Source organism: Macrosteles quadrilineatus, unplaced genomic scaffold (genome assembly GCF_028750875.1).
Source record: "Macrosteles quadrilineatus isolate MER2022 unplaced genomic scaffold, UCM_ALF_1.0 Scaffold_4__1_contigs__length_99947679, whole genome shotgun sequence".
NCBI classification, from domain to species: Eukaryota; Metazoa; Arthropoda; class Insecta; order Hemiptera; family Cicadellidae; genus Macrosteles; species Macrosteles quadrilineatus.
In genome coordinates this window covers 72,989,625-73,016,245 of record NW_026542597.1, presented here as the reverse complement: position 1 = coordinate 73,016,245, position 26,621 = coordinate 72,989,625, and the positions used below count along the sequence as shown (strand labels likewise).

Below are 26,621 nucleotides of genomic sequence, written 5' to 3'. Positions count from 1 at the left end.
TTTCCTGGTTTGCGAAGCTGTGCACGTAAATATTTATAAAATTTTAAGATGCAACAATCTTACATATAAGATAATGAGGTATTTGGCTTAGAGCTTGCTAGCTAATTAGACATCGTCTTTAATTGTTTTGTTCCAAAGCACTTACAATTTGAAATAGACAGATGTAAGACGTTAAGAGTCTTCATCACCCTAGGTGTAGTTCTGTTTTGGGGGGATAGCCTTGGGGGGAAGGTGGTGTGGACGGGCGGGTAGCGCGGGGTCATTATGCGCGCCTTTCTGAAAACATCGTGGCTGGTACATAACGGACGCTAAATGCGTCGCGTTAATGCGTCGCGTTAACGCCAAAGTTCGGCGCATAAGTAGTCCAGACTATACGGACGCAAAATGCGTCGCGCTGTTTTTGCGTCAACGCCCCGCTGGCCAGACTAAACCGCCACGTTGCTTCCCAGATCACTTTATTCCAAGTTGCCAATATGGATGCAGTGCAGATCGGTGCTGTAGGGTTTCAGTGTCTACTAGAGATGTATTTGGAAAAGACCAAAAGGCAGGATAGACGTTGGGGTACCCATCCCGTTCTAAGCAGCAGATTGACATCAGGTGCGTTTCATTTGATGTTTGAGAAGCACAGACAATATGAAGACAAATTTTACCAATATTACAGGATGTCTGTTAGCTCATTTGATGAACTTTTACATCTTGTCAGTGACGGTCTGATGAAGAAAGATACCAACATGAAAAGGAGTATTGAGCCAGCTGAAAGACTTGCTATAACCATCAGGTAAGCCGTTTATGGGTTAAATCGAAGGGTAGATCCATGTCAAGTGTTCCAGCAGTGGTTGCTTGACATTTTCAGAAACATTCATATTTGGTAGATCCATTTGGAAATGGGGACCCTATTTGTTTTGCCCGCTAGCTGTTTTCGCCTTTGCAAGCATCCCCCCAAATATAAGGAACTGACCTACCAAATATAATTTATAATATAACTTATATAATATAATTTATAATATAACTGAACGTCATAAAGTGGAGGCCGCTTCTCTACTTCTAAGATGAACTTCTCAGTATCAAACATGTTGATGACTCTCACACAGAAGCACTACTCACTCAAGACTGCGACTGCGGGCCACGCATCTAGCGTCCGTATAGTCCGGCCCCAGCGTTGCGCAGCGCTATCTACGTCGCGCTGCTAACGTTTTTCCAGGGCTGGTCGCGTAAAATGCGTCGACGCCGAGTTTGGAGGGCAGCGTGCCGCGTAGACTGCGCTCGTATAGTCGCTCAAATTGACTTGCATTGCCATCCAAAATTAAAAATAGCGCAGCGTATTTAACGCGACGCATTTAGCGTCCGTATAGTACCAGCCTAAACAAACTACTACTAAAGACGCGACTCCGCACCTACGCACGCGCAGCGGCGATCTTATCGATCTTTTACATCACTAGCTGTGAGCGTGAGGAGCCCTTGTGGCGAGCGCAACTAATATTGTTTGTTAATTTAATATCAATAATATGCGTAACATTGTGCCTTAGCATTATGGATATTTACAAAATAAATACAATGACCTTCAAAACAAGCATTAATTCATTTTGTATTAAAGTTTTATTAGGTTCTGACGTTTGGTTTACATTTTTCGAATTTTCAAAGTCATGAGATAGGTAGTTTTTAAATCTCAGAAAGTCTGCCAAAGATATTTCATATGACTGAGACAGTTCATAACCAAAATGTGTATTGCACCATTACCAGGTTATTGGGTTGTAGGTGTTTATTCATACAAAGAACATGTGTGCCTACAGTATGAGACACATTTAAGATGGTATGTTTTTTTTTGCCCAGTACAGTGTAGATTGTACCAGAAAGAAATCAGTTGCTGTTAAATAATCATCACTATGACTTTATTGTGTAAATTCTTGAAATATTAAGAAAGGTATACATTACCTTTCTACAATCTGTTACTCGATATTTAAGTCAGTGAAGGTATTAATTGTACAATATTAAAACAGAAAGTTGGGTTTATATTTTTTAATAATATGAAATGATTTATTTTGCTATTTTGAATGCCAGTTTGGTATTCCAAAAATCAAAATTATATTTAAACGCATTACTATAATACTTGCTAAATTCCTCGTACCACATGTATGCAATTTAAAATATTATTATTATAGTAAGAATTAATTACCGGTACATACTAAAATGTCTTTTTGGATTAAACAAATTCAGTGCCTCTTAAACAATCCGTTGGGGATAATTGAAGTTGTAGATAAAAGCTTAAGCAAGTTGTAAATATCACCTTCAGTAAAATTACTTGAGTCAATTTTGTTATTGCCAATTTCAAACAATCAACATTATGTGCACTATAAATTAAAAACAACATGTTTGACAATATTATTCCTGTAATTTTATCATACTTTAACAGTGAATAATTACACGTTTAAGAACAACAACAATGTAAAATAAATACTTGTCCATGAAAATTTAATGCATCCAGCTTATGACGTCAGAAAAATCTGAAAATCATTTGTTATATTGTTGTGTATGAAATTCACAATACAATTCTTGGTTTGTATATTAAATATATGAGAATACAACAATTGCTTTTTATATAGTATTAAAGTTGCTATTACAACTACTTACATTCTCTATGTCAGGTCTGTGACCCTATAGCCGCAGAATGGCGCAGTATTGGACATTAAGCTTTATAGCCAGAACCTCTATCCCCCTCCCACTATCATTTAATCCAGATAGTTTGTTCTTCTTCTATCCAACTCAAACTAATAGTTTCATTATTGTTTAATTGGTTTCATCATATTCATTTATGTTCGTAAAGACATTTAAAGGTATTTGTAACCGCTCAAACATTATAGTTTATTAAAAATTACGACGGAAATCGAGTTTGTACAGATAAATATATTGTTTAAGGCGTTTTGAGCAATTGAAAGTCCACAAAAATTAAAATGCCTCCAATCTTTGGCAATTTAATTAGAATAAGCTGTTATAGTAGATGCGTTAGAATACACATTTCCGTAATGAATTGATATTTAGGAAATTATTCATTGTTAGTAAGTTCCAGTTACAAATAACAATCCGACCAAAAGTTTTATTGGTTAGGTGCCGCAAATGTTACCAACTTAAATTAATAACGTCCAAACAAAAGAAGTGTGTCACAGTTTTGCCATCGCAGTTTACGGGTTTGCATAGAATGTAATAGTATTCTTACATTTTTATTGCAATTTGGCATACAGTGTTTATGCAAAATAGCTGTTACTGATTTAGATGTAGTGTTTATCCTCAGTCTAAAAGTGTATTTTTTGTTACAGGAATGTCGGTGATGGGAAGAAATGATAAGTCGTAACCGTGATATTGAAAATATTTTTAGTAATAACAAGACGTTAATGCATTCATTACTCTCTCACGATGATTTACATTCTAGTTTATTCTATTTCAGAAGCGTTTTGGTAGGTTTAAAACACAATACTATATTTTAATCTCTTTAACTAGCGTTTTGACATAATATTTTGAGAAAGTCATGTTTTGCGTTTACAATAGGTATTGACATAAACCAGAGTTAGTAGTGTGGAAATGTGGGTCCTGTAACAAAACGTGAATAGTGTGAAAATGCGGGTTCTAGAACACTAAAGTGGGCACCGGGGTGTCGTATGCCTCCTCCACGGTACGCGTCCAATGTCCACCTCGGCCCGGCGCTTCGTCCAGAGTCTTACAGGTCGACGACAGTCAAGTCCCGGGGACACAGCGGCATCTTCCACGCGCCTCGTGCACGGCCATCATGAGCTTGACGAGATAGCCGTCGTCTCCTGCAACGCCACCCCTAGCCAGGTCAAGTATGGCAGTGGGCCTTTGTCTGCGGCCGCCAACGGCCCGAGGATTGTGCCTGGTGAGTGATGAATTTTGACTTTTAAATACTTTAGTTACACAGTATCAGCATAGACAAAAAGAATTAAATATATAGACCGTCAGCTGTGCTGAGGTTACCATAGGTTCTGGCGCACACCGCTGGGAGCCCTATGTAGTTACGGTCTACACGCTTAGTAACTACATAGCGCTCCCAGCGGTGTGGCCAGAACCTATGTTAACCATGGTATCCACAGCACGGCTGACAGTCTATATTTAATTCTTTTTGTCTATGGTATCAGTGAACGTTTTTTGCTATTGATAAAATTACGCATAATATGAATGCTGAATCCTTAGTTTATTAAATGTATTTTAAATATTGCATACGGACATACAAAAAAAAAGACCGGGGATATGTTATTTTAACTTTTGCATAACATATCTTGCATTTGCTGCATTTTACACCATTGCGTGTATACCACTAAGTTAAAAAACAACTGTAAAATAGATGACCACGAAAAAATAATTTAAATCGTCTACCAACGAGGTTTTTACAATGGTACTTAGAGGAACTGGAGTACGTTATCCAAACCACCAGATTAGAATAAAACAGAGAAATAATGATCACAACAAGATCAAGAAGAACATCAAACGGATGCTATTTACTTACATTTAACTTATTTAGCTCATTTTTACGGTTGAAGCTGTCATTGTAAAATACCACTCTGCTCTTTACATATTATCCATTTATGACTAGCTTTTTTAAAATGATAAACTATGAAATGGTCTCCATGTGGCTAAAAGATTCAATATTTAAAAACAAACGTTACCTAAATACAGTTGGAGTACATTTCTTGTCGGAAATTCATTATTTTGAATAAATATATTGCATTTAGTATATTTTAGTTATATTAGTATATGGTTATATAGTTATATTTAGTATATTTCAACATCACAATAAAGGTGGTTATGGTGATTAAGCTCTTTTGGCCGTCCCAACAATTGACAAACTAGTATATTAAATTATATAAGAACAATAAACCCTTGTTTCTTGATCCAAAAACAATAGCAGTTTTTCTATTGCATGTTGAACAAAATACTAATAAAGAATATACTGCCAAATTTATAAAAAATAATAGCGAGGTTTATGCAAAATTAATTTTGTTATCGTTTATAATCAATACCCCCTTGTGATTTTATACCGTTGAATTTTGACCAGCCAATATAATAACATTATTTTATTGTTTTTATTTTATCTTTCTATTCATTGCTGATTTAACCTAAAAATAACATGTGAGAAAAATCCAGAAAAAAGTTATAACGTATAATAATAGACTAACTTATCTACATTCATAAAGTCACAACTATGCCAAAATATTACCGCCTTTCTCATTGATTCAACATTTTTCATCCACTTTGTTACGGCGAGTGTAAATCGGCTAATTTCAAAGTGGAGCTTATGATAAACAACAAACACGTCGTGCACTGATATATTTTACAATGTTTCTTTGTGAGTTTATATTTACGAGAGAAGGATTTTATTTTAAATTATGATTATGCCTCAAAATGTATTCTCTTTGTTTTCAGTCCAACAAAACCCTATTTATTATTATTTACCCTTATCTGCATTATTCCCTATAAAATGTATTTATTAATGATGTCTGTATATAAACACACCTAACAATACAAGCTTAAAACACACAAATGAATATATAATGCCTAAAAATATACAATAAAACCAAAAACAACTCCCCCACAGCAAACCCACCGACTTTATGTGTTTTCTAAAATGTAAAAAAATTTTACAATCTTGTGTATCTTAGTATTTTATAATAGGTTACCTGGATGTGCATATCACTTTTGAATGTATTAAGTTGAATAAGAAAACACATATTTATTACAAATAATACAGAACAGATTGTGTTTAGATAGTTATGTATATAGTTAAGATGTTAGTCATAGTAACATATTATTTATAAAATAATTGCTTAGCACCAAAAATAAATCATGTATCATAGTAATTGTATGACTAATTAAAGTGGCAATTACCCAGCATTAGATCAATTTTTTAATTTTTTATGAACATTTTAGGGTAACCTTGACGATTGAGATAATTAAATACCATTTGTATGTAAACATGAAAACAATAAAAATAAAAAGGTGCAAACATTCAAAAGCCAGGTTTTATAAAGAAGAACTCTCATTCTCTAAAGCACTGATTTGCTAACAGAACTCATGTAGGAGTTCGTTTCATTTACATAATAATTATTTTACTTGGGTATAAGATTATAAGATTGTTAGATGTTAAATGTGTGACGAAAATGCATTTATAAGCTATAATTTGCTTGCTTTTAAAAATATTGTATAACAATCAATTATAAATAAACATTTAAGAAAAAAAAATTCATGTACTAAATTTGATTTAGATTTGTGTTTGAAACAAAGCTGAGATTAAAACTGATTATATTTATTTTCCAGATAACAAACCAAGTCAGTTTTGTTATTGTAAATCGAACTGCGAATGTTGTTAGTAATCATACAAAGAAACGAAAATGTATTTATTCAATATAATAAATAAATAGTTAAAAATAGTAGTTTTAAACTAAAACCATCCATAAAAAAGTACTTTTACATAAACTGTGATAGAGTTTGCGTGTGAAAGAAGTAATTTTAACCAAGTGTTCTTTCAGTCAATATTCAAATACTCCTATACTTAACCTTTTTGTAACTGTTATATTTGTATCAAACCTTTTGGTACCAAAGATATGTTTTTTCTATTGTTTAAATTGATTGCCACAAAAACTAAACCATAAAGAAAGATGATGTTCACCTAAATACATTAACAATTTTAAAGCAAAAACAACAAAGAAATGAACGTAGTAAGCCATACATGTTTGAAATATAATGATTTAATTACAAAGCTACGTCGGCTACCCAACAAATGAACCAAAATTCAACTCAGAACAATGGATAGAATAGAAACAATGACGAAGGATAAACAAATGAATACAAACCTACACAGCAATTAGCTTGTGTTTCGTATGATACCTAGAATATTTTCAGAGTAATTTTAACAATAGTGTAGATTTATGAAACTCCTAGTTTAGCCTAGTTGTATATTATATTATAACTGTTATTATATTACAAACATGCTCAGCTGCTTCTTACAGCTTTTAAAAAGATTTAAATAGCTAATACTAATTTTATTTACCACCAAACACGTGATTATTACATCCAATGTCAAACAGAAACAAAAAAAATATTTAAAAATAATACCGTATCATTAGGACTGAAGCCTGATCAGGATCTGTAAAAAACACAATTTAAAATTAATATTAAACTTGCGGAACCCATAATATATCAGCAGAGATATTACAAAGGACATTTATGTGTAAAAACCAACTTCAGTAATATTTCTGAAGCATCCAAATTCTTCTTAGGTCAAGCATCACGGTGGATATTTGACTACGAACAAAAATATGCTTTAGTAAATTTTGAAATTTCTCTGCAAACAACGGCACATAGTTAAAAATTTTGAGTATTAATTTATGAAAATATAATATGACAAATATATTTTATTTTGTGACAATTCACCGGTATTCAAGGACTGCGTTGAAGACTCCAATGGTAAATGGTAAATTATAAACAACCGACTTATGTTTAAAGTACTACACACTAATAAATCTAAAATAGAGAACCAGAATCGGTCGTGTTTGAAATCGAGGTTTAGTACATTGATTTTTACAAGAATTTTTAACTATTTTTGCACCCAGTATGAACTTGTATTTCCCAAGATAAATTTGATTTACATCAGTATTTCAAACGACCAATGAGTTTTTATTTGGGTTGTTTCAATTGAGTGGCGATACGTCAATAACAACGTATATCAGTGACCTAAATACGTTTTGGCATATAACTAATATAGTCCAGTAAAATAAGACATTTTGGTATGCAAAAGGTCGGGTAGTTCTGATTTTTGGATATGTTGTTAGTATTGGGCCCATATCATAAAATCCAAGTTATCCACCTCGAGATGCTGCCGCTCGCCGCGGGGCGCGCCACTTGTTATCGAAATATAAAAAATATGACAATTCCTATTGTTTTTCACTCAATATCGCGAACCGCTCATTTTACCGAAAATGTTATATTATTACATTAAAGAAGAATAAATTTGTGACAGCTTAAGCCCAACAGCAAGTATGTAGCGTAAATAATGGTCAAAATACAGACCATCAAAATAAATAAATTTTCCAAAGACCGATAAAAATTGTGGTTTTTTCAATATTTCCACAATTTTAGTGTTTGAAGCAAACACCGTATTGATTTAGAGAGTATGCCAGTTTATTTGCTATTAATAGAAAATAAATGAAAGTATGAATAAAAATACCCCCACCTCAGCAAACCTGCAGACTAAGCGAATTTCCATTTGCTTGATTTGATTTTCACAAACCTATTTAAATAACATTAGGTTTAACTGGTGCCTAGGTTTGCTGCTACAGGGAGGGTAATAGAGTATATAAAATAATAATATGATAAGAAACAAATAAATTTACCCAATTTTATATAAATGTGTCTATAAATAAGGAAAAATCAATAATTAAAAATCTTCGCTATTGGAATAACTTGAGGTTTTTTAATTTACATTTTTCCATTTTCTCCGTAACCAATAACTGTAAAAAACATTTTAATGTACTAAATTATTTTTTTTAAGCTGTACAAAATGATCTAGAGATACATTGTAAAATTGTATGTTTTAAGGGTCAAAAATACGAAAAACCCGTTCTTAACAAAAAAACACCATAAAGCAACCGTTCCCATGGCCTGATTAAATCAAATCAAAATCTGTTTTATTTCCAAAATTCTCTTACAATATATACATACGGTATACAAAATACGAACAATAGTCTCGCATAGGCCGTAAAAGACCTGTGCGCAGGACGAGCTCTATTACAAATCAAATTAGAAATATTCTTAAAAATTAAAACCAAATTAATCAAAATACTATTTACAACTAAGCTGAGACAGCTACAGGAACAGTGCTAAGTAAAAGGTAGTCGAGTGAATGGAGTTGCAGTTACTAATGTCTGTACGCTAAATATTGTTTGGTGTACTTGTGTATTTATTATTGTTATGTATTGTATACTGAACTGATAAGTGTCTCAGAGTGATCGAGCCCAATCTCCGACAGCCAACTGCTTACCGAACGTTTATAAACTGGAAGAGATATTGTAGATCTCTAATCTCTGATACAAAAAATTCGCAATATAAAAAGCATTGGTAAGGCTTGCAGACTTGAAAACTCGGGGTACCTGCATACCTCATTTACAGCTCCTCTGGTGGAATAGTTATGTGTGATTGGCGTCACTATCAAATCTTGATTGGAATAGGTATATACAAGTAAAGTTTTGATAAAAAGTTGACGCACCGAAAGTAATGAGTGTTTTTGAATAATAAATTTGTAGGGAAACGCCTGTTGAATTAAAAAGCTATTTTAATAATCAGTTTTTGTATGACAAAAAGTGGCTTTAAAATATTGCTACTAGCTCCTCCCCATACTATAATTCCATATTGAAGTACCGAGTACCGATTGGGCAAATGCATAGTATAACATTTTTATTTCATTAATGTTAAGAATTTCGCGTACGTTTCTAAAAACATAAATTAACTTCCTAAGTTTTGTCTTATACTTCAATGATCATGCTTCGCGAACTCGTTTTAGGCTTACATGCCAAAAATCAGACCTTCAAAATATACCTTCAACGGCAAAACTACTCTTCCCAAAGCTGTCAAATGTTTATACATAAACATTTAAGCTAAGCTTTGGGTACAATACTTTCACATGAAAACAAAATAAAACAGTTTAAAATAGTTAACAGTTTATTGAGGCTGAAAGATCAGGCAAATAAGATCTTCCAATTACAATCACTCTACAGATCTTCCATGCAGCGGGTAATTTTTCCACGCCAAATGCGCCCATCTATACAGGACATGCTGAATATGAATTGAAATACAGGATTGATATTGAAGAACACAAAAAATTCACAAAGATCGGAAATTTCACTACAAGACGTACAGACAAGTTCTGGTGTGGAATTTGGTCTGATTAGGCCATCGAACAGGCCCTCATAAAGACAATGAAAAGCTCTGGTGGTTTGACTCGGGGAAATGTTGTAACTTGATGGGCGCTTGGGATGATCCGTCCTCATCAAATCTGTAGGAAGTTGAGAAATATTATAAAAAATGACGTCAGTTGAACATTAAAAGTGAGCAACATGTTGACGTGCGCCATTCTCGCCAGGCTCGAGACAACGAAATTGATGAAAAGATTTAATAGTGGTTTCCTCAACACACACCATTCAATATAAATGATATGCTGATTATTAGTAAATTTCCCTTATAGGGAATACGCTATTACAGTAGGTCTCATGGTAAGACCTAGACCCGGGACCGATTTACTTTTTCATTTTGGTATTCCAAGAGGCCAAAAATACTGTTGGTTCAAATTGTTATAACATATATAAATATATATATATACCGGGTGTCCGAAAAGACTCAATAGTGTTAAACATACCTCACGATACTATTGTTCAAATGGATGAGTAATAATCATTACGTGCTGTGTAGAGTATACTTCAAAGTTTTAGTTTCGTACGTTGGCAATGAGTTGCGTACACCTATTTGACCTTGAACATAGTTTTGGTAATACACAAATAATAAAATATTAATGATAAAAATGAGTAAAAATAGCTTGCATGTCTGCAGGGCTACAAATGGTTCGCATATTGAGGTGTGATAGTGTTAAAATAACTTTTATTTTATTACCTTTCATTTAATGTATCAGCATAGCCAGTAAAAAACTATGTTATCAGTCGTTGAACAGTAGTTTGTATCTAGTACAATAAATAAATAAATTTTCAAACTATGTAAGTTTTTGGAGACCCTGTATCAAAAAAAAAAAAAACTATGGTATCAGTCGTTGAACAGTAGTTTGTATCTAGTACAATAAATAAATAAATTTTCAAACTATGTAAGTTTTTGGAGACCCTGTATCAAAAAAAAAAAAACTAAAGATTTTACTAAACTGGATCCAAAAAAGTTATTATCGTCCGTTAGCACGATGATTCCCAAAAATCATCCGATTTAGTGGAATTTGGTACAAACATTACTTTTATTTGTGAATCAAGAGATGGACTATTTATCATTTACTTTGTATTGTAAGTGACTTAGCCTATTGCTTTTGCTTAATAACCTTTATAAATCATTGAATCATGCACACGTACATTTATTTATTAAAACGAGTTCGCAAGGCATTATCGGCATGATAAGGCCATAGGAACGGTTGCTTTATAGGTATTTTGCCGGTAAGAATATTTTTTTTTTTCATTTTTAACCCTCAAAACATACAATTTTACAATTGTATCATCAAAGAATTTTGTAAAGCTTAAAAACAAATAATTTAGTACATTAAAATATTTTTAACAGGTATTGGTTACGGAGAAAATTAAAAAATGTAAATTAAAAAACCTTAAGTTATTCCAATAGCAAAGATTTTTAATTTTAGTTTTTTTCCTTATTTATAGACACATTTTTATAAAATTGGGTAAATTTATTTGTTTCTCATCATACTATTATTATTTTATATACTCCATTACCCTCCCTGTAGCAGCAAACCTAGGCACCAGTTAAACCTAATGTTATTTAAATAGGTTTGTGAAAATCAAATCAAGCAAATGGAAATTCGCTTAGTCTGCAGGTTTGCTGAGGTGGGGGTATTTTTATTCATACTTTCATTTATTTTCTATTAATAGCAAATAAACTGGCATACTCTCTAAATCAATACGGTGTTTGCTTCAAACACTAAAATTGTGGAAATATTGAAAAAACCACAATTTTTATCGGTCTTTGGAAAATTTATTTATTTTGATGGTCTGTATTTTGACCATTATTTACGCTACATACTTGCTGTTGGGCTTAAACTGTCACAAATTTATTCTTCTTTAATGTAATAATATAACATTTTCGGTAAAATGAGCTGTTCGCGATATTGAGTGAAAAACAATAGGAATTGTCATATTTTTTTTATTTCGATAACAAGTGGCGCGCCCCGCGGCGAGCGGCACGATCTCGAGGTGGATAACTTGGATTTTATGTTATGGGCCCAATACTAACAACATATCCAAAAATCAGAACTACCCGACCTTTTGCACAGCAACCCCATATTTTCTGACAGATTTACTGGACTAATACCACATCGATTAAAACAATTTCTACCACAGCGGTTAAATAAACGACTAAATAGACATGCATTATAATACACACATCACTATAACAATGTCGAATGCATTATAAATGTTCAATATGAATAGATTTACCAAACTGGCTTTTGAAATCCTAAACCCACTCTGAATAGAGTTTCTGGACTACGCTACGCTATTTATGTAATTCGGGAAGAGAAGCACAGTTTGGAATAGCACCAGTTTGCGTCTCATGTGTATGCAAATTACATTGTATATTCTGCTTATTGGAGTTGCTCAGATCATTCTGCCTCAGAAAAACCTATATTTGCGAAAGCAGAGAAATGAATTGCTAGAATTTGATTTGCAAGCAATATAATGTTTCTGCATTATAAAACGTTGGTAACATTTGTTAAATATTATACATCAATATTTGTATTGCATCTATTGAATACGAAGCTTGGTTTGATGTTAAAATCGACTATGAAAACATGTTTACAAGTTTTTTTTTTATATTTAATTCAAATTATGATATCTTTTTGGTTTATATCCAAATGAAATTAAACCACGGAAACGAATTGTTAGACTGTTACTATGCCAGTGGCATTTTTTTAAAGTTTTTGTGAGGGAACGGTCTAAACCTGGTCCTGTTGCTATCCAACGGCAAAATTTTGTTAGATAGAATCATATCTACGACAAATGCCATCTGGGTCTCGCTCGGAATCGAACCAGCGAGCTTCAGAAACCGAGCTTAGTAACCACTCGGCTACCCAGACAATTAAAACCACTCGGCTACCCAGACAATTAAAGCTATATAATTTATCAATTAACTTTGTAAAAATTTTAAAGCCGATATAAACGATATTCCTGTTTCCCTACAGATATAACAGCATACTTATAACTATCTCCTGATGGTAATAAGGTTACGACTAGCAGGGTGGTAGTCAGCGTAGACCACATCTTGTAGTTATAACTAGTAGTTACCAAAAATAGTAGTCTCTTAAAACTATTATTTACAGAAGAAATTGTTTGTTCAACCTTCGACGATTGGTGCAACTAAACATGAATCGCCGATTTCCCATGTTAACGTTTAAGCCAATTTTTCTAATGAAAGTTAACTATTAAAGAAGTACCAAAAATAATAAAGGAAATAAAATGAAGCTAATAAAGCAATGGTCTTTCAAAGTTAAATATTTACCACAGCTGGTCCATAAATATAAAAAGTCTACCTCACTATAATAAGTAAATGCCACAACTGAAGTTTTCACAATATACCTTGTAATTAAACTTCAAATATAATCTAATAGACATTCTCCACAAAAGCCGTATCGTCCTACATTTCCCTTGTTATATCACTAAGCCCTGTCAGGCTACCTGAAGAGTGATATTACACGCTTGACAGTTTCTATTTCCACGTCATATGACATCTTACAGAGTCAGTAGTTAGATATTAGGTCAACGAGTGTACTATTTAGAAGAATGACTGCGCTTATTAAAATTTAGTGACATAAAAACCTATTTTACTGCGATAAAAATATATTCATTATTGAATAATATTTTTGTTTACGATTTTTTTGGCCTTTTATATTTATGCCGTCGGAAGATGACAGAGACTATACATTTCTGCATTGATTGAAGTAAATTAGAGGAACTATAGTCCCAGCTAAGTTAGAAAATATGTTGTTTCATCGTCAGAGGTTTTCTAAAAAAAAATAGTACAAACTGTCAACTGATGCAATTTGTTTAAAACCGCCAACCCTGTAACGAAGTGTGCGAAAAGAAGTCGCAACTTGCTAAATTTTACTAACAGAAAGCCTTAGCGAAAGATTATATAAATTATTTATATGATTTCAGTAATGCGTGTTTATAAACAAAAACATAAATTATGAATATGAACCAAACAAGCTGTATTCATTCGAATAAAATAAATGATTAAAGTAAACTTAGAGTAAACATCATACTTGATTTATATATTTCTTTGTAGACATTCAGCTAATTATCTTCGTGATTTAAATTTAGAACAACAACTTCATTAACGTCAACAGCCAAAACAAAGAAAAGCCTATGTCGCGATGTTGGTAATGCTTCTATGCTTACAAATTACAATTTACCACATAAAAAACATTAAGTTTTGCAATAGAAATGCATTTTACAGCATATAAAGTTCAGAAACCTAATTATAGTAATCCACGTAGCTTACACATAACATATTGAGTATATAAGCTGTCACAGGCTACGGGGCATATATCACCTGACTTGACAGGGATTTAGCCTGATGATGGGCAACATGGGCAGCATAATAACACTGAGAGATAGCCTTTTAGAAATCCAATCAATGCGAAATTATCCTCCATAGCAAACATATTTTGTGATAAAAAGTATTTTTCGATAAATTTGTGTTGGTTACTAAATACAGTTTTAAAAAGAGCACTATACGTTACGATATTTTATCTCAATTTCTGTAATAGTTGTAACAGGCAAATTAACATAGCTTGACTTAGCTGTATGAATCAATAAATATTAGCGCTATGTTTTAGAGCTCAGTTTAGGGTGTTTTTTTAACGTAACCGAAATACAAAGTACCTTAGGACACCTTTAACGACAACGGCCATTAAGTAAGAACCCAGTATTTGTAATTCGGGCTTCGTCAAATAAACCTGTATTTACGAAGTTATCTTCATTAATCTTTTTTAAATATATCGTCTTCAGTCGTCATACTGAACACATTCAATAATTTTTTATGTTAAGTGAACGACACATGATTTAACATTGATGGTTTTAATGCGAAATGATAAATTCAAGTATTTTAGTTTAACATACTACCAAAAAAATTACATTTCATGGATATTCTCAATAACTAAATAGAATAAAATGGTATGGCTCATCATCTGTTATTATGTTGAAAATCATACGTCTTTTTCGTTACAGGTTTTCTCAGTGATTCGGCTATATTTATTAATAGAAGGCCATAACATTTAGTAAACGAGTTGTATAATATATTCCATAAGAATTTATGAAATAAAATAAATAGTATTAATACACCTTGTAGTAAAGAACCTAGAAATTCGTCGTAGGGCTTAAACAGCTGATGTAGTGAAAATTATAATATCTTACTAATATTATAAATGTGAAAGTTTGTGTGTTTGTTTGTTTGAAGTTCAATCACGCATTAACGACTGGACGGATTGGGCTGAAATTTTGCATGATGATAGCTCACATGCCCGATTAACATATAGGCATATTTTTCTCTGAAAAATCCTTTCGGGCTCCGCCCCAGTGGCTCTGCAGTTTCCCATGTTAACCTTATGAGTATTCATATTTAAAGGGAATTAAAGATTTTTGTCAGCTGTTTCAACTAAAAAAGTTGGTTCTATGATATGAAAAGCATTAAAAAGTTATAAGATTTACCAACAGGGTGCAGCACTATTATTTGTTTTGCATTTACCATAACTACAGCAAGCAGCAACAAAAACTGTGATATGCAATGAGAACTGTCAAAGTAGGATTGTTTACAGTTATGTTTATGTTTTTAATTTCATGAATAATTTGTGATATTTTGCAAACTTTTAATAATTTATTCTTCTCTATTGTTTAGGTTGAAGTGGTAGAACATTATGACTATGGTAGATATGTAATACTATGGTATAACGTAAATTTAAATAAGCAAATTTTTATCAAAGCTCGAGTATAACTGCAATAAGCGTTTTATACTTATATGCCGACCCCGTACGAAGTTCGAGTACTCTGCTAGTATTAAATAAAATATTAATCCGATATCAATCTATGGGAATAAGAGATGCACTTCTCAAATTAAGTTTTCCTCATGCACTTGAATATTTAATTGTAATTTATTAAAACAATCTTTGGTATCGAATATTCTCTTAAAGTTTTTGTTTCCTATGTATTCCTTTCCCATGATTCAAAATTCTAAATAGGTTTGTTGTTAGCTAAGCTTATAAGTTATATTAAGTAGAATGACCATATGGCTGGTCGCCAGTAAGGACGTTAGTTTAGTAGCTATGGTCGAATCGCTGACAGTGCTTCCTCTGCTATATTTTACGTAAGTTCAAGCGCCTTCCAAGAAATAACCGAGTTTACATTTTGTATTTTCTGCTTCGTTCTATTCCTGCAAAAACAGACTTAACATAACGACGAATGGTTGATACATATTTGCAAATTAATTCAGTAAATCAGTTAATGCAACATTAAAGTGTTTTTCACTTCTTTACTTCAAAATTTAAATTAAGAGTAACTTTGTAAAATGTTTAGGATGCGCATGATGTTTTTACCATTAATGTGGTGTTTAAATATATAATTTAATAAAATGCACATGAAATGAAATACCCCCGCCGCAGCAAAACTGCGGACTAAGCGAATTGCTATTTGCCTGATTGGATTTACACTAAAATGCCTCCTGAAAATATCACATTTATTCCCTATTTAAATAGAATTAGTTTAATGCGTACTTAGGTTAGCTGCAACAGGAGGGTACAAAAGTGTTTTTGTTGTATAATTATAATAGTATAGTAAGAAATTAATATGTTTTCCAAATTTAATCAAACATGTTCATAAACAAGCAAACTACAAAAGTTGACTTATTCTTTATAAGGATAACATGGGAATTTAAAAGTTTATTTTTTTCTGAATTTTCTCCAAAACCATTACAAGGCGCACAATGACGCTTCAACTTACTAATGTTTTAGTTTTTTAAGCTCTGCAAAATGGTTTGGAAAGAAATTGCGAAATTTGGTTTTTTAGGGTCAAAAAATGGGAAAAGCTTATTTTGACCTCATAAAACCCCACATAAACCCCTGATCATAATGGTTCGCGAACTCATTCGAATAAATGTAGGTTTACACGTTTATACCAAAATTAATCAAAATCTGATCATTTTTGCTCGAGTTATCGTGCTAAGTAAGGTGTATTGTAAGTGTAAGGCAGTATTGTGTACTCTGTTAAAACCTTTATTAAAACAGTAGCCTATTGAGCATTGCCTTTTGATTTATTATGTAGTGACAAGATAAAATTGTATTTAAATTATTAAAGTGACATTGAAATGTAGTTAATATTATTAACTGGAAACAACTAGTTCTTTTCTATATAGAGGTGTTTGTTTCAAAGGTTATTTGTGAAATATTACAAGCATTAAAAATTTATTAATATTTTGAAGGTAGCTAAATAACAATATTTAGTAGTTGAGAAAAGTCTATAGAAGAAAATGTGACGTTGGTTTACTCATATTTTGATTCCTTGGCTAATACACATAAGGTTTGCGCGGTAAAATATCACTGCGCGGTTTGGTAAAGAGAAATAAATACTCAAATTAAGCTTCGCTATGATATGCTTATATTTATCTTATCACGAACTGCAAACAACTCCAACAAGAAATAAAGTACTTCAGTGTTGTATAGCATTTTTCTTAACAAGTTTTAAACAATATTCATTATGACACGGTGTATAATATAATACGTTCATATTTTCACGAAATTTATGTATTTCTATTTTGCTAATTTGATTTAATGCCATTTTGTAAGCTAGTAGTTTTAGGTTTTAGCTGATATACTCCACTTTTGATGCAGTCTAATATAACCAAATCACTTTAACAAACAATGAAAAGGTACGGTTTGAGCTTTGAATGAAATACAACGTTTTGCGTTGGCTTTCTAAAATAGCGAGTTTCATCGCATGAGCTCATGATGCAAAGCAAACAAGTCGAGTGCAGATCTCTTACAAAGGTGCTTTGAGTATATATATTAACAAAGGTGAGACTATACTTTAAATTAGAAGTTTTCCCGGTAAATGTACTCTCTGTTGGCTATTCCAAGAATTCTCTTGCATTACGTTACACTTGTGTTAAAAAACCTGTTTTATTGTTCGTAATGGAATAAGTTTAACTTTTCCTGCTTATAATGTAATTAAATAATGGTACATTCTGTGTTTTGAATCAAACACTTGAATCGCATGTTGATTAAAGATAGTATCAGTTTTGTATCAGTAAAAAAATTGAAAGTATAATTAGTTTTCATAATGTATGGGAATTTTGTGAAATCATACGCCCATTTTTACACAATTTACACTATAAGATCGTTAGGTTTGGAGTCACAAAAAAGGATTTTCATGTTTGTTGATGAAATCCTAAAAGGTTACTAATAAAATTATAAATTGTGGTATACTTAATTAGTTGCTAAACTCTACTTTACAGTACTTAGTTAATATTAGTGAATTGGACAACCAATTTTATTAACAAGCTTTTGACTATATTGACAATTCATTTAATAGCTCATAGCTTAACTTAAATTGTTGTGCAAACACCCTCGAAGAGTTTTCTTTTAATAAGAGAGAGTTATAATTTAACATAAATTTTTATTTAGCCTTGATAACCTTTTTCCCATGCACACACTAATTGATATTTTGCTTTGCCCTTGGGTAGATTAAAATGCGCCAAAAAACGTTTTAACGTGAATTCAAGTGACTCCTCCAGCCCGCAAACATGATACTCAAGTATTTTTACTTCTGTCTAGGATATATTTTTAAGTTTATTGTTAATAAAAGAAGTCATGACAAACTCTTTGAACATTTTAGCACAATCACGGCATAGAAAATATAAATATAACAGGTATGGATGGATGGATTTAGCCAAGAGCACGTCTTAGAACAGTAGCCTACACAGTTTTAGAACAGTAATATGATGTATGATGCTTTTACCAAATTGATGGGAATATAAGACCCAATAGTCCTAGCAAAATTAAATGGGATATTTCCACATTGATGATATGTATAAACACGGCTATGGTGGCATCCGATGTATAATTATCTTTTATGTGTGTAGCATTTCACATAACTTGTTTATTAATCTTTTGCTAATACTTTTATATGCTCCTGCTGTATATACTTATATATACTTATATCAATAGATTGTACATAAAAAAGTAAGTTTTCTGTGATAAAAGGGTAATAGGTACTATCAATTTTAGATCCTTGATTAAATTTATAAAACAACTAGGATGTTGAAAATTGATTTCAAAATACGAACTATTTTAATCAATCTACCTGAAAATAATAAAATAGCTATTTTTTCAATGGAAATACTACTTGGAAATAGTATTTTTAGCTGGTATAGAATGTTTTGGCGGTTTAGTTTTACAATAAACATACGAAAAAATCAAACTAATTAATTTATTAAATAAAATTTCATGTTTATACGTATTCTAACCCCTCCAAAATGTTTAATAGAAGTTGAGTCCAGTTTAGATTGTTTGTGTGTAATGTATGAGTCTGAGGAACAATGTTCTAAGCCAGTCAGAGATATACAATACATAATTCAAATTACATACATCCGGAAGACAAACTTGGCCCATTCCGGGTTTCATTACATAAACATTACACAGAGAAACAATCTTCGGACTATAACATGCACATACTCATAGAAGAAATATGTTTAGACATTCTAAAACTCTCTTGATTAAACCGTTTTAAACTTATGTATCATACACAATATACACAATTAGCGGAATATATACATTTGTATTAGTAATGTTTAAATGTATTTTCTTGTATCAAAGTCAACTGCCTATGTGCAAAATTAGGATTTTAAATCATACTTTATATGTACAGTTTCGTACACATTCTTTTCTACAAAGAGTGCATTATTATAGCCTGGAAATTATATATTACCTATTGTTGGAAACCTTCTACGACAAAAGATAATAGTTTCACAACAAAATCATCCATTTAATTTGTCATATTTATATTTTTCTCAGTTAGCAGGTGTTTTCTCCAATATTCCTTGTATAGTTTTTTGATAAAAAAACGTTGCTTTAAAATTTGATTATTTCGCTTTTGAAACTAAGTAGGTATAAAGGGGGTGTTAAGTGTTTTTTATTCAAAGGAATAAATAAATGTAGGGTTTCTAAGATTAAGCACTTTATTTTGTAAATTATGTTTTTTTTCTTTGAAGCTGCTAAGTAAAGCAAATGAAATACGAATTGTAAACAGGCAGAAAAACGCTGGCTATTTTTCACAAAGGTTTCGCTAAGCCAGACGTTGCTTTTAAAGAAGATGCTTCAAATGTAAAAAAAAACTGCAATGTTAACAGAAATTCATTGCTACCTCTCTTTTCATTCTCAATTTATTTATGTTAACATTTACTTGAAAAGAGGAAAGCTGTTTGAGTAACGCTGTAAAATAAAAACCCATTTTTAATGAAACATTTTTTTTTACATAAGGTTTGAGCCCCGACCATTAACACATTTCCATATTGATGATAGATGATGTCACAATGGTCGAATAGCATTATATTGACGGGTAAATGTTTACACGCAAAACATTTAACAAATAAAAGTATTTGAAAAATAGTAGTAATAGTAGTTTTATAGGTAATGAATCATTTACATTGGGCACTACATGGTGAATTTCGTTCAATATTTTACCCTTTTACGCCATCTCCACTTAATATAAAAAATTAAAGCTAAGAAGTAGAGATTGACAATACATTTTTAGGTAACTGACATATAAAAGATTAGGGTAACGATAATTTCCATCTTCTATTAACCTGAAGCAAAAGCAATACACCAATCGTCCATCTTAAACAACCATGACTTTACCGTCCGACGTAAACCTAAGTACCTATAACAGAGAGTCTATGGCGTTACCTACTGTTTATTTTATGGGTAATCATAGATATTATCATAGATATTTTGCAGCTGCATTCATTTAACGATTGACTCTAGAAGCTAAAGATTATAATACTAACTTGAATAAATGTCTTATAATACAAGTATGATGTCCCATTATTAATTTATCTTAAATATCTAGTAATTCTAAACTAGAATTTTATTTTAAATTTTGAAACTCCACAATTGTACAATTACGAGTTCACGAATTGATAATTACTAGTATTATTCACTTCTATTTACCAACTACCCTTCCTTCTGGCTACGTACTGAAATAACTCAATTTTACTAATACAAAAGTCAAATTATAATTTATGAATAGCTGGAATACTACTGGAACGAGTTTGGAATTCTTATTCCGAACCAATTGAATTCATAAAGTGAAGCATTCTTGGTAGAACAGTCAGCAACAATCACAGTATGGTTCAGTAGACTGTGCTGCTTCTCTGCAGACAATGGTACATTGTTGAAACATCCAGAGTCCTTATTTATGTAAATAGAGGTTATTCTACTCAACCAAGGATTAGTTGCAATCCCAGGTTCATTATGACAAAATTGATTTGAGCATTAGGTGACAGGAGATGAGATTGGTTATAAAATAATGTAAAAGATCTTTCGAACAAGTGTCATGTAAGATGTGTTTTTATTTATTGATTGAAATTCCATATAACACCCTTTGTAGTGTGTGCTAATTAGCTTTTCTCTATTGCTGATTTGTAAACTATTCGTGATGTGGGCATAAAATATGCTATGTTTTGTAATTAGTTTGAAGTTAGCTTGGTTTGATAACAATGCCGATATATGTGAATGAGTACGCCATTTTACATCAGAACACATTCGATGGATAAATTGAAACTTAGACTACAGAGGAAATTTGACATCCCATTAAATTTTAATTTATAACTAGTTCCATAAATAAAATGATCGTGGATAAATTAAACCACTGATATAGTGTGTAGAAGATAATGTCTTATTTATGTTATATACTGTGACTATTAAACCAAGAGTACGCTAATCATCGAATGAAAAAATTAACAGATAAAAATATTTTTGTATGAAAAACAAAATTGCGGATAACTGGCTAAACATGCAGTTTCGGACATACCTTCACATAAACATTTTTCTTCCTTTTAGTATGAGAATTCATTTCCCAAAGTCCTGAAACGTTTTTTATGGACACCGTGTATAATCTAAGAGAAATTTTCCACAAAAGCCGTATCGTCCTACATTTCCCATGTCTCGTATCACTAAGCCCTGCCAGGCTACCTGAAGAGTGATATTATACGCTTGACAGTTTCTATTTCCACGTCATATGACATCTTACAGAGTCAGTAGTTAGGTCAACAAGTGTACTATTTAGAAGAATGACTGCGCTTATTAAAGTTGTGTGACATAAAAACCAAATTCACTGTAATAAAAATATATTTATTATTGAATAATATTTTTGTTTTTGATTTTTTGGCCTTTTAAATTTATGCCATCAGAAGATGATAGAGACTATACATTTCTGCATTGATTGATAAATTAGATGAACTATAGTTCCAGTTAATTAAGAAAATATGTTGTTTCATTGCCAGAGTTTTCCTAAAAATATTTCACAAGCTTCCAACTAATGAAATTCGTTTAAAACTGCCAACTCTGTGGTGAAATGTGGGAAAAGAAGTCGCAACTTGCTGTATTTTATTAGCAGAAAGTCTTAGAGAAGGAGTATATAAATTATTTGTATGTATTTAGTAATGCGTGTTTATAAACTAAAACATAAATCATGAATGTAAACCTAACCAGCTGTATACGTACAAGTAAAATAAATGATTAAAGTAAACATAGAGTAAAAAAATACTTGCTTAAAAGATTTCTTTGTAGGCATTCAGCTTATTATCTTCAATAACGACAAAAGCCAAAACAGAGAAAGGAAAAGCCTATATTGCGATGTTAGTAATGCCTTTATGCTTACAAATTACAATTTACTACATTCAAAAACATATGCAGTGTGGCAATAGAAATGTATTTTACAGCATATAAAGTTCAGAGACCTAATTATAGTAATCCACGTAGCTTACACATAACATATTGAGTATATAAGCTGTCACAGGCTACGGGCATATATCACCTGACTTGACAGGGATTTAGCCTGATGATGGGCAACATGGGCAGCATAATAACACTGAGGGATAGCCTTTTAGAAATCCAATCAATGCGAAATTATCCTTCAAAGCAAACATATTTTGTTATAAAAAAGTATTTTTCGATACATTTGTGTTACTAAATACAGTTTTGAAAATAGCACTCACTATACGTTGCGATATTTTATCTCAATTTCTGTAATAGTTGTAATAGGCAACTTAACATAGCTTAACTTAGCTGTATGAATCAATACATATTCGCGCTATGTTTTAGAACTCAGTTAAGGGTGTTTTTTTTGTTTTTTTTTTTTACCGTAAACCCAAATAGAAACTACCTTAAGACGCCTTTTACGACATCAGAAATGAAGTAAAAAACCTAGTATTCGTAATTCAGGTTGGGCAAAATAAACCTGTATTACTTAATTACGAAGTTATATTCATGAAACCTTTTTAAATATATCGTCTTCCGTCGTCAGACTGAACACATTCAATTCTTTATTTATGTTAAGTGAACAATGACACATGATTTAAATAAGTGAACAATGACACATGATTTAACATTAATGGTTTTAATGCGAAATGATAAATTCAAGTATTTGAGTTTAACATACTACCGAACAATGTACATTTCATGGATATTCTCAATAACTAAATAGAATAAAATGGTTTAGCTCACCATCTGTTATTATGTTGAAAATCATACGTCTTTTTAGTTAATGCATGGATATTTCAAAGGTTTTCTTAGTTAGAAGGCCATAACATTTAGTAAACGAGTTGAATAATATATTCCATAAGAATTTATCAAATAAAAATAAATGGTTTTAAAACACCTTGTAGTAAAGAACCTAGAAATTCGTCGTAGGGCTTACACAGCTGATGTAGTGAAAATTAATCCGATATCAATCTATGGAAATAAGAGATGCACTTCTCAATTTAAGTTTTCCTCATGCAGTTGAATAGTTTAATTGCAATTTATTAAAACAATTTTTGGTATCGAATATTCTCTTAAAGTTTCTTTTCCTATGTATTCCTTTCCCATGATTCAAAATTCTAAATAGGTTTGTTGTTAGCTAAGCTTAAGTAGAATGACCACAGGGCTGGTCGCCAGTAAGGACGTTAGTTTAGTAGCTATGGTCGAGTCGCTGACAGAGCAATCTTCGGTTATATTTTACGTAAGTTCAAGCGCCTTCCAAGAAATAACCGAGTTTACATTTTGTATTTTCTGCTTCGTTATATTCCTGCAAAAGCAAACTCAACATAACGATGAATAGTTGATATATATTTGCATATTGATTCTGTATATTAGTAAATATGACATTAAGTGTTTTTCATATCTCTTTCCCTCAAAATTTAAATTTAGTGTAATTTTGTAAAATGTTCAGGATGCACATGATGTTTTTACTGATTAATGTTGTGTTCAAATATAAAATGCACATAAAATAAAAAAAAAAAACAGTAAATGGTTTTAAAAGCCACTAGTGTAATACATGAGGGTATGGAAATGGAGGAATATCTCAACAATTAGGATATTTTTTTAGGTGTTTTGAAGGTTATTTGTTAAATATTACAAGCATTAAAAAATTAAAAAAATATTTTGAAGGTAGCTAAATAGCAATATTTAGTAGTTGAGAAAAGTTGATAGTAGAAAATGTTGACGGCAGAAAATGTGACGTTGGCTGTTTACTCATATTTTGATTCCTCGACTATAGGATCATTAGGTTTGGAGTCACAAAAAAGGATTTTCATGTTTGCTGTTAAAATCCTAAAAGGTTACTAATAAAATTATAAATTGTGGTATACTTAATTAGTTACTCTACTTTACAGGACTTAGTTAATATAAGAGAATTGGACAACCAATTTAATTAACAAACTTTAAACTATATTGACAATTCATTTAACTGGATAGCTCAACTTAAATTGTTGTGCAAACAGCCCTCAAGAGTTTTCTTTTAATAAGAGAGAGTTATAATTTTACATAAATTTTTATTTAGCCTTGATAACCTTTTTCCCCACGCACACACTACTTGTTATATATATTACCTCACCCTTGGGTAAATTTAAATGTGCCAAAAAAACCTTTCAATTCAAAGTTAAAAATGTTCGTCCATTTGTTGTCTACGAGATCTATTTTATGTTTGGTTAAAGTGAATCCTTCACACCGCAAATATGGTACGCAAGTATGATAGTATATGGAGTATTCTTACTTCTGCCTCTGAGATATTTTCAAGTTTATTCTTTATAAAGTTAGTAATGACAAACAGTTTGAACATTTGAGCACAATCACGCCGTAGAAAATAAAAATATAACAGACAAGGATGGACGGATTTAGTACATCTTAGAACAGAACATAGTCTTAGAACAGTAATTTGATGTATACGAGCTTCTAACTAGTGGGAATATAAACCTTTTAGTCCAAGCAATGTTAAATCAGATTTGCCCCATCGATGAAATATAAAAACACGGTTGTAGTGGCATACGATGCATAATTATGTTTGTTGTATGTAGCATTTCACATGACTTGGTTATTTATATTTTGCTAGTACTTTTATATGCTCCTGCTGCACTGCATATACTTATATAAGTATATATATATATAGTTATATATCAATGGATTGTACATATTAAAGGGTAATAAATATAACCAATTGTTGATCCTTTATTTAATTTATAAAATAGCTAGGATGTTGAAAAACTTTTTCAAAATACTAACTATTTTAATCAATCTACCTGTAAATAATAAATAGCCATTTTTCCAATGGATCACTTGGAAATCGTATTTTTAGCTGGTATAGAATGTTTTTGCGGTTCAGTTTTACAATAAACACACGAATAAATCAAACTAATTACTTTATACAATACAATTTTATGTTTATACGTATTCTAACCCATCCAAAATGTGTAATTGAAGTTGAGTCCAGTTTAGATTGTTTGTGTGTAATGTATGAGTCTGAGGAACAATGTTCTAAGCCAGTCCGAGATATACAATACATAACTCAATTTACATACATCCGGAAGATAAACTTGGCCCATTCCGGGTTTCATTACATAAACATTACACAGAGAAACAATTTTCGGACTATAACATGCACATACTCATAGAAAAATATGTTTAGATATTCTGAAACTCTCTTGATTAAACAGTATTAAACTTATGTATCATACACAATATACACAATTAGCGGAATATATACATTTTTATAAGTAATATAAATGTTTAAATGTATTTTTTTGTATCAAAGTAAACTGCCTATGTGCGAAATTAGGTTTTTAAATCATCCTTTTTAACAGTTTCGTACACATTCTATTCTACAAAGAGTGCATTATTATAGCCTGGAAATTATATATTACCTATTGTTGAAAACCTTCTACGACAAAAGATAATTGTTTTCTAACAAAATCTTCCGTTTAATTTGTCCTATTTTAATTTTTTTCAGTTAGCAGAGGTTTTCTCCAATATTCCTTGTCTAGTTTTCTGGTGAAAATGTTGCTTTAAAATTGGATTATATCGCTTTTGAAACTAAGTAGGTATAAAGGGGGTGTTTAGTGTTTTTTATTCGAAGGAATAAATGTAAGGCTTTTAAGATTAAGCACTTTATTTTGTAAATTATGTTTTTTTTTTCTTTGAAGCTTCTAAGTAATGCAAATGAAATACGAAGTGTAAACACAGAAAAACGCTGGCTATTTTTCACAAAGGTTTCGCTGAGCCAGATGTTGCTTTTAAAGAAGATGCTTCAAATGTAAAAAAAACT

At 31.5% G+C, this 26,621-nt stretch overlaps 1 protein-coding gene across 4 annotated transcripts in view; it reads left to right on the top strand.

Moving 5' to 3' along the window:
- Window positions 1-3,323: 3,323 nt before the first annotated feature.
- Window positions 3,324-26,621, top strand: part of LOC128992107 (cyclic nucleotide-gated cation channel alpha-3-like) — a 233,054-nt gene continuing 209,756 nt past the window's right edge. For all 4 annotated transcript variants that reach the window (XM_054415522.1, XM_054415521.1, XM_054415520.1 and 1 more), the window contains exon 1: window positions 3,324-3,886. In XM_054415522.1, the coding sequence (XP_054271497.1) occupies window positions 3,676-3,886 (211 nt within the window). In that variant the 5' untranslated portion in view covers window positions 3,324-3,675. The remainder of the gene's footprint in view (window positions 3,887-26,621) is intronic.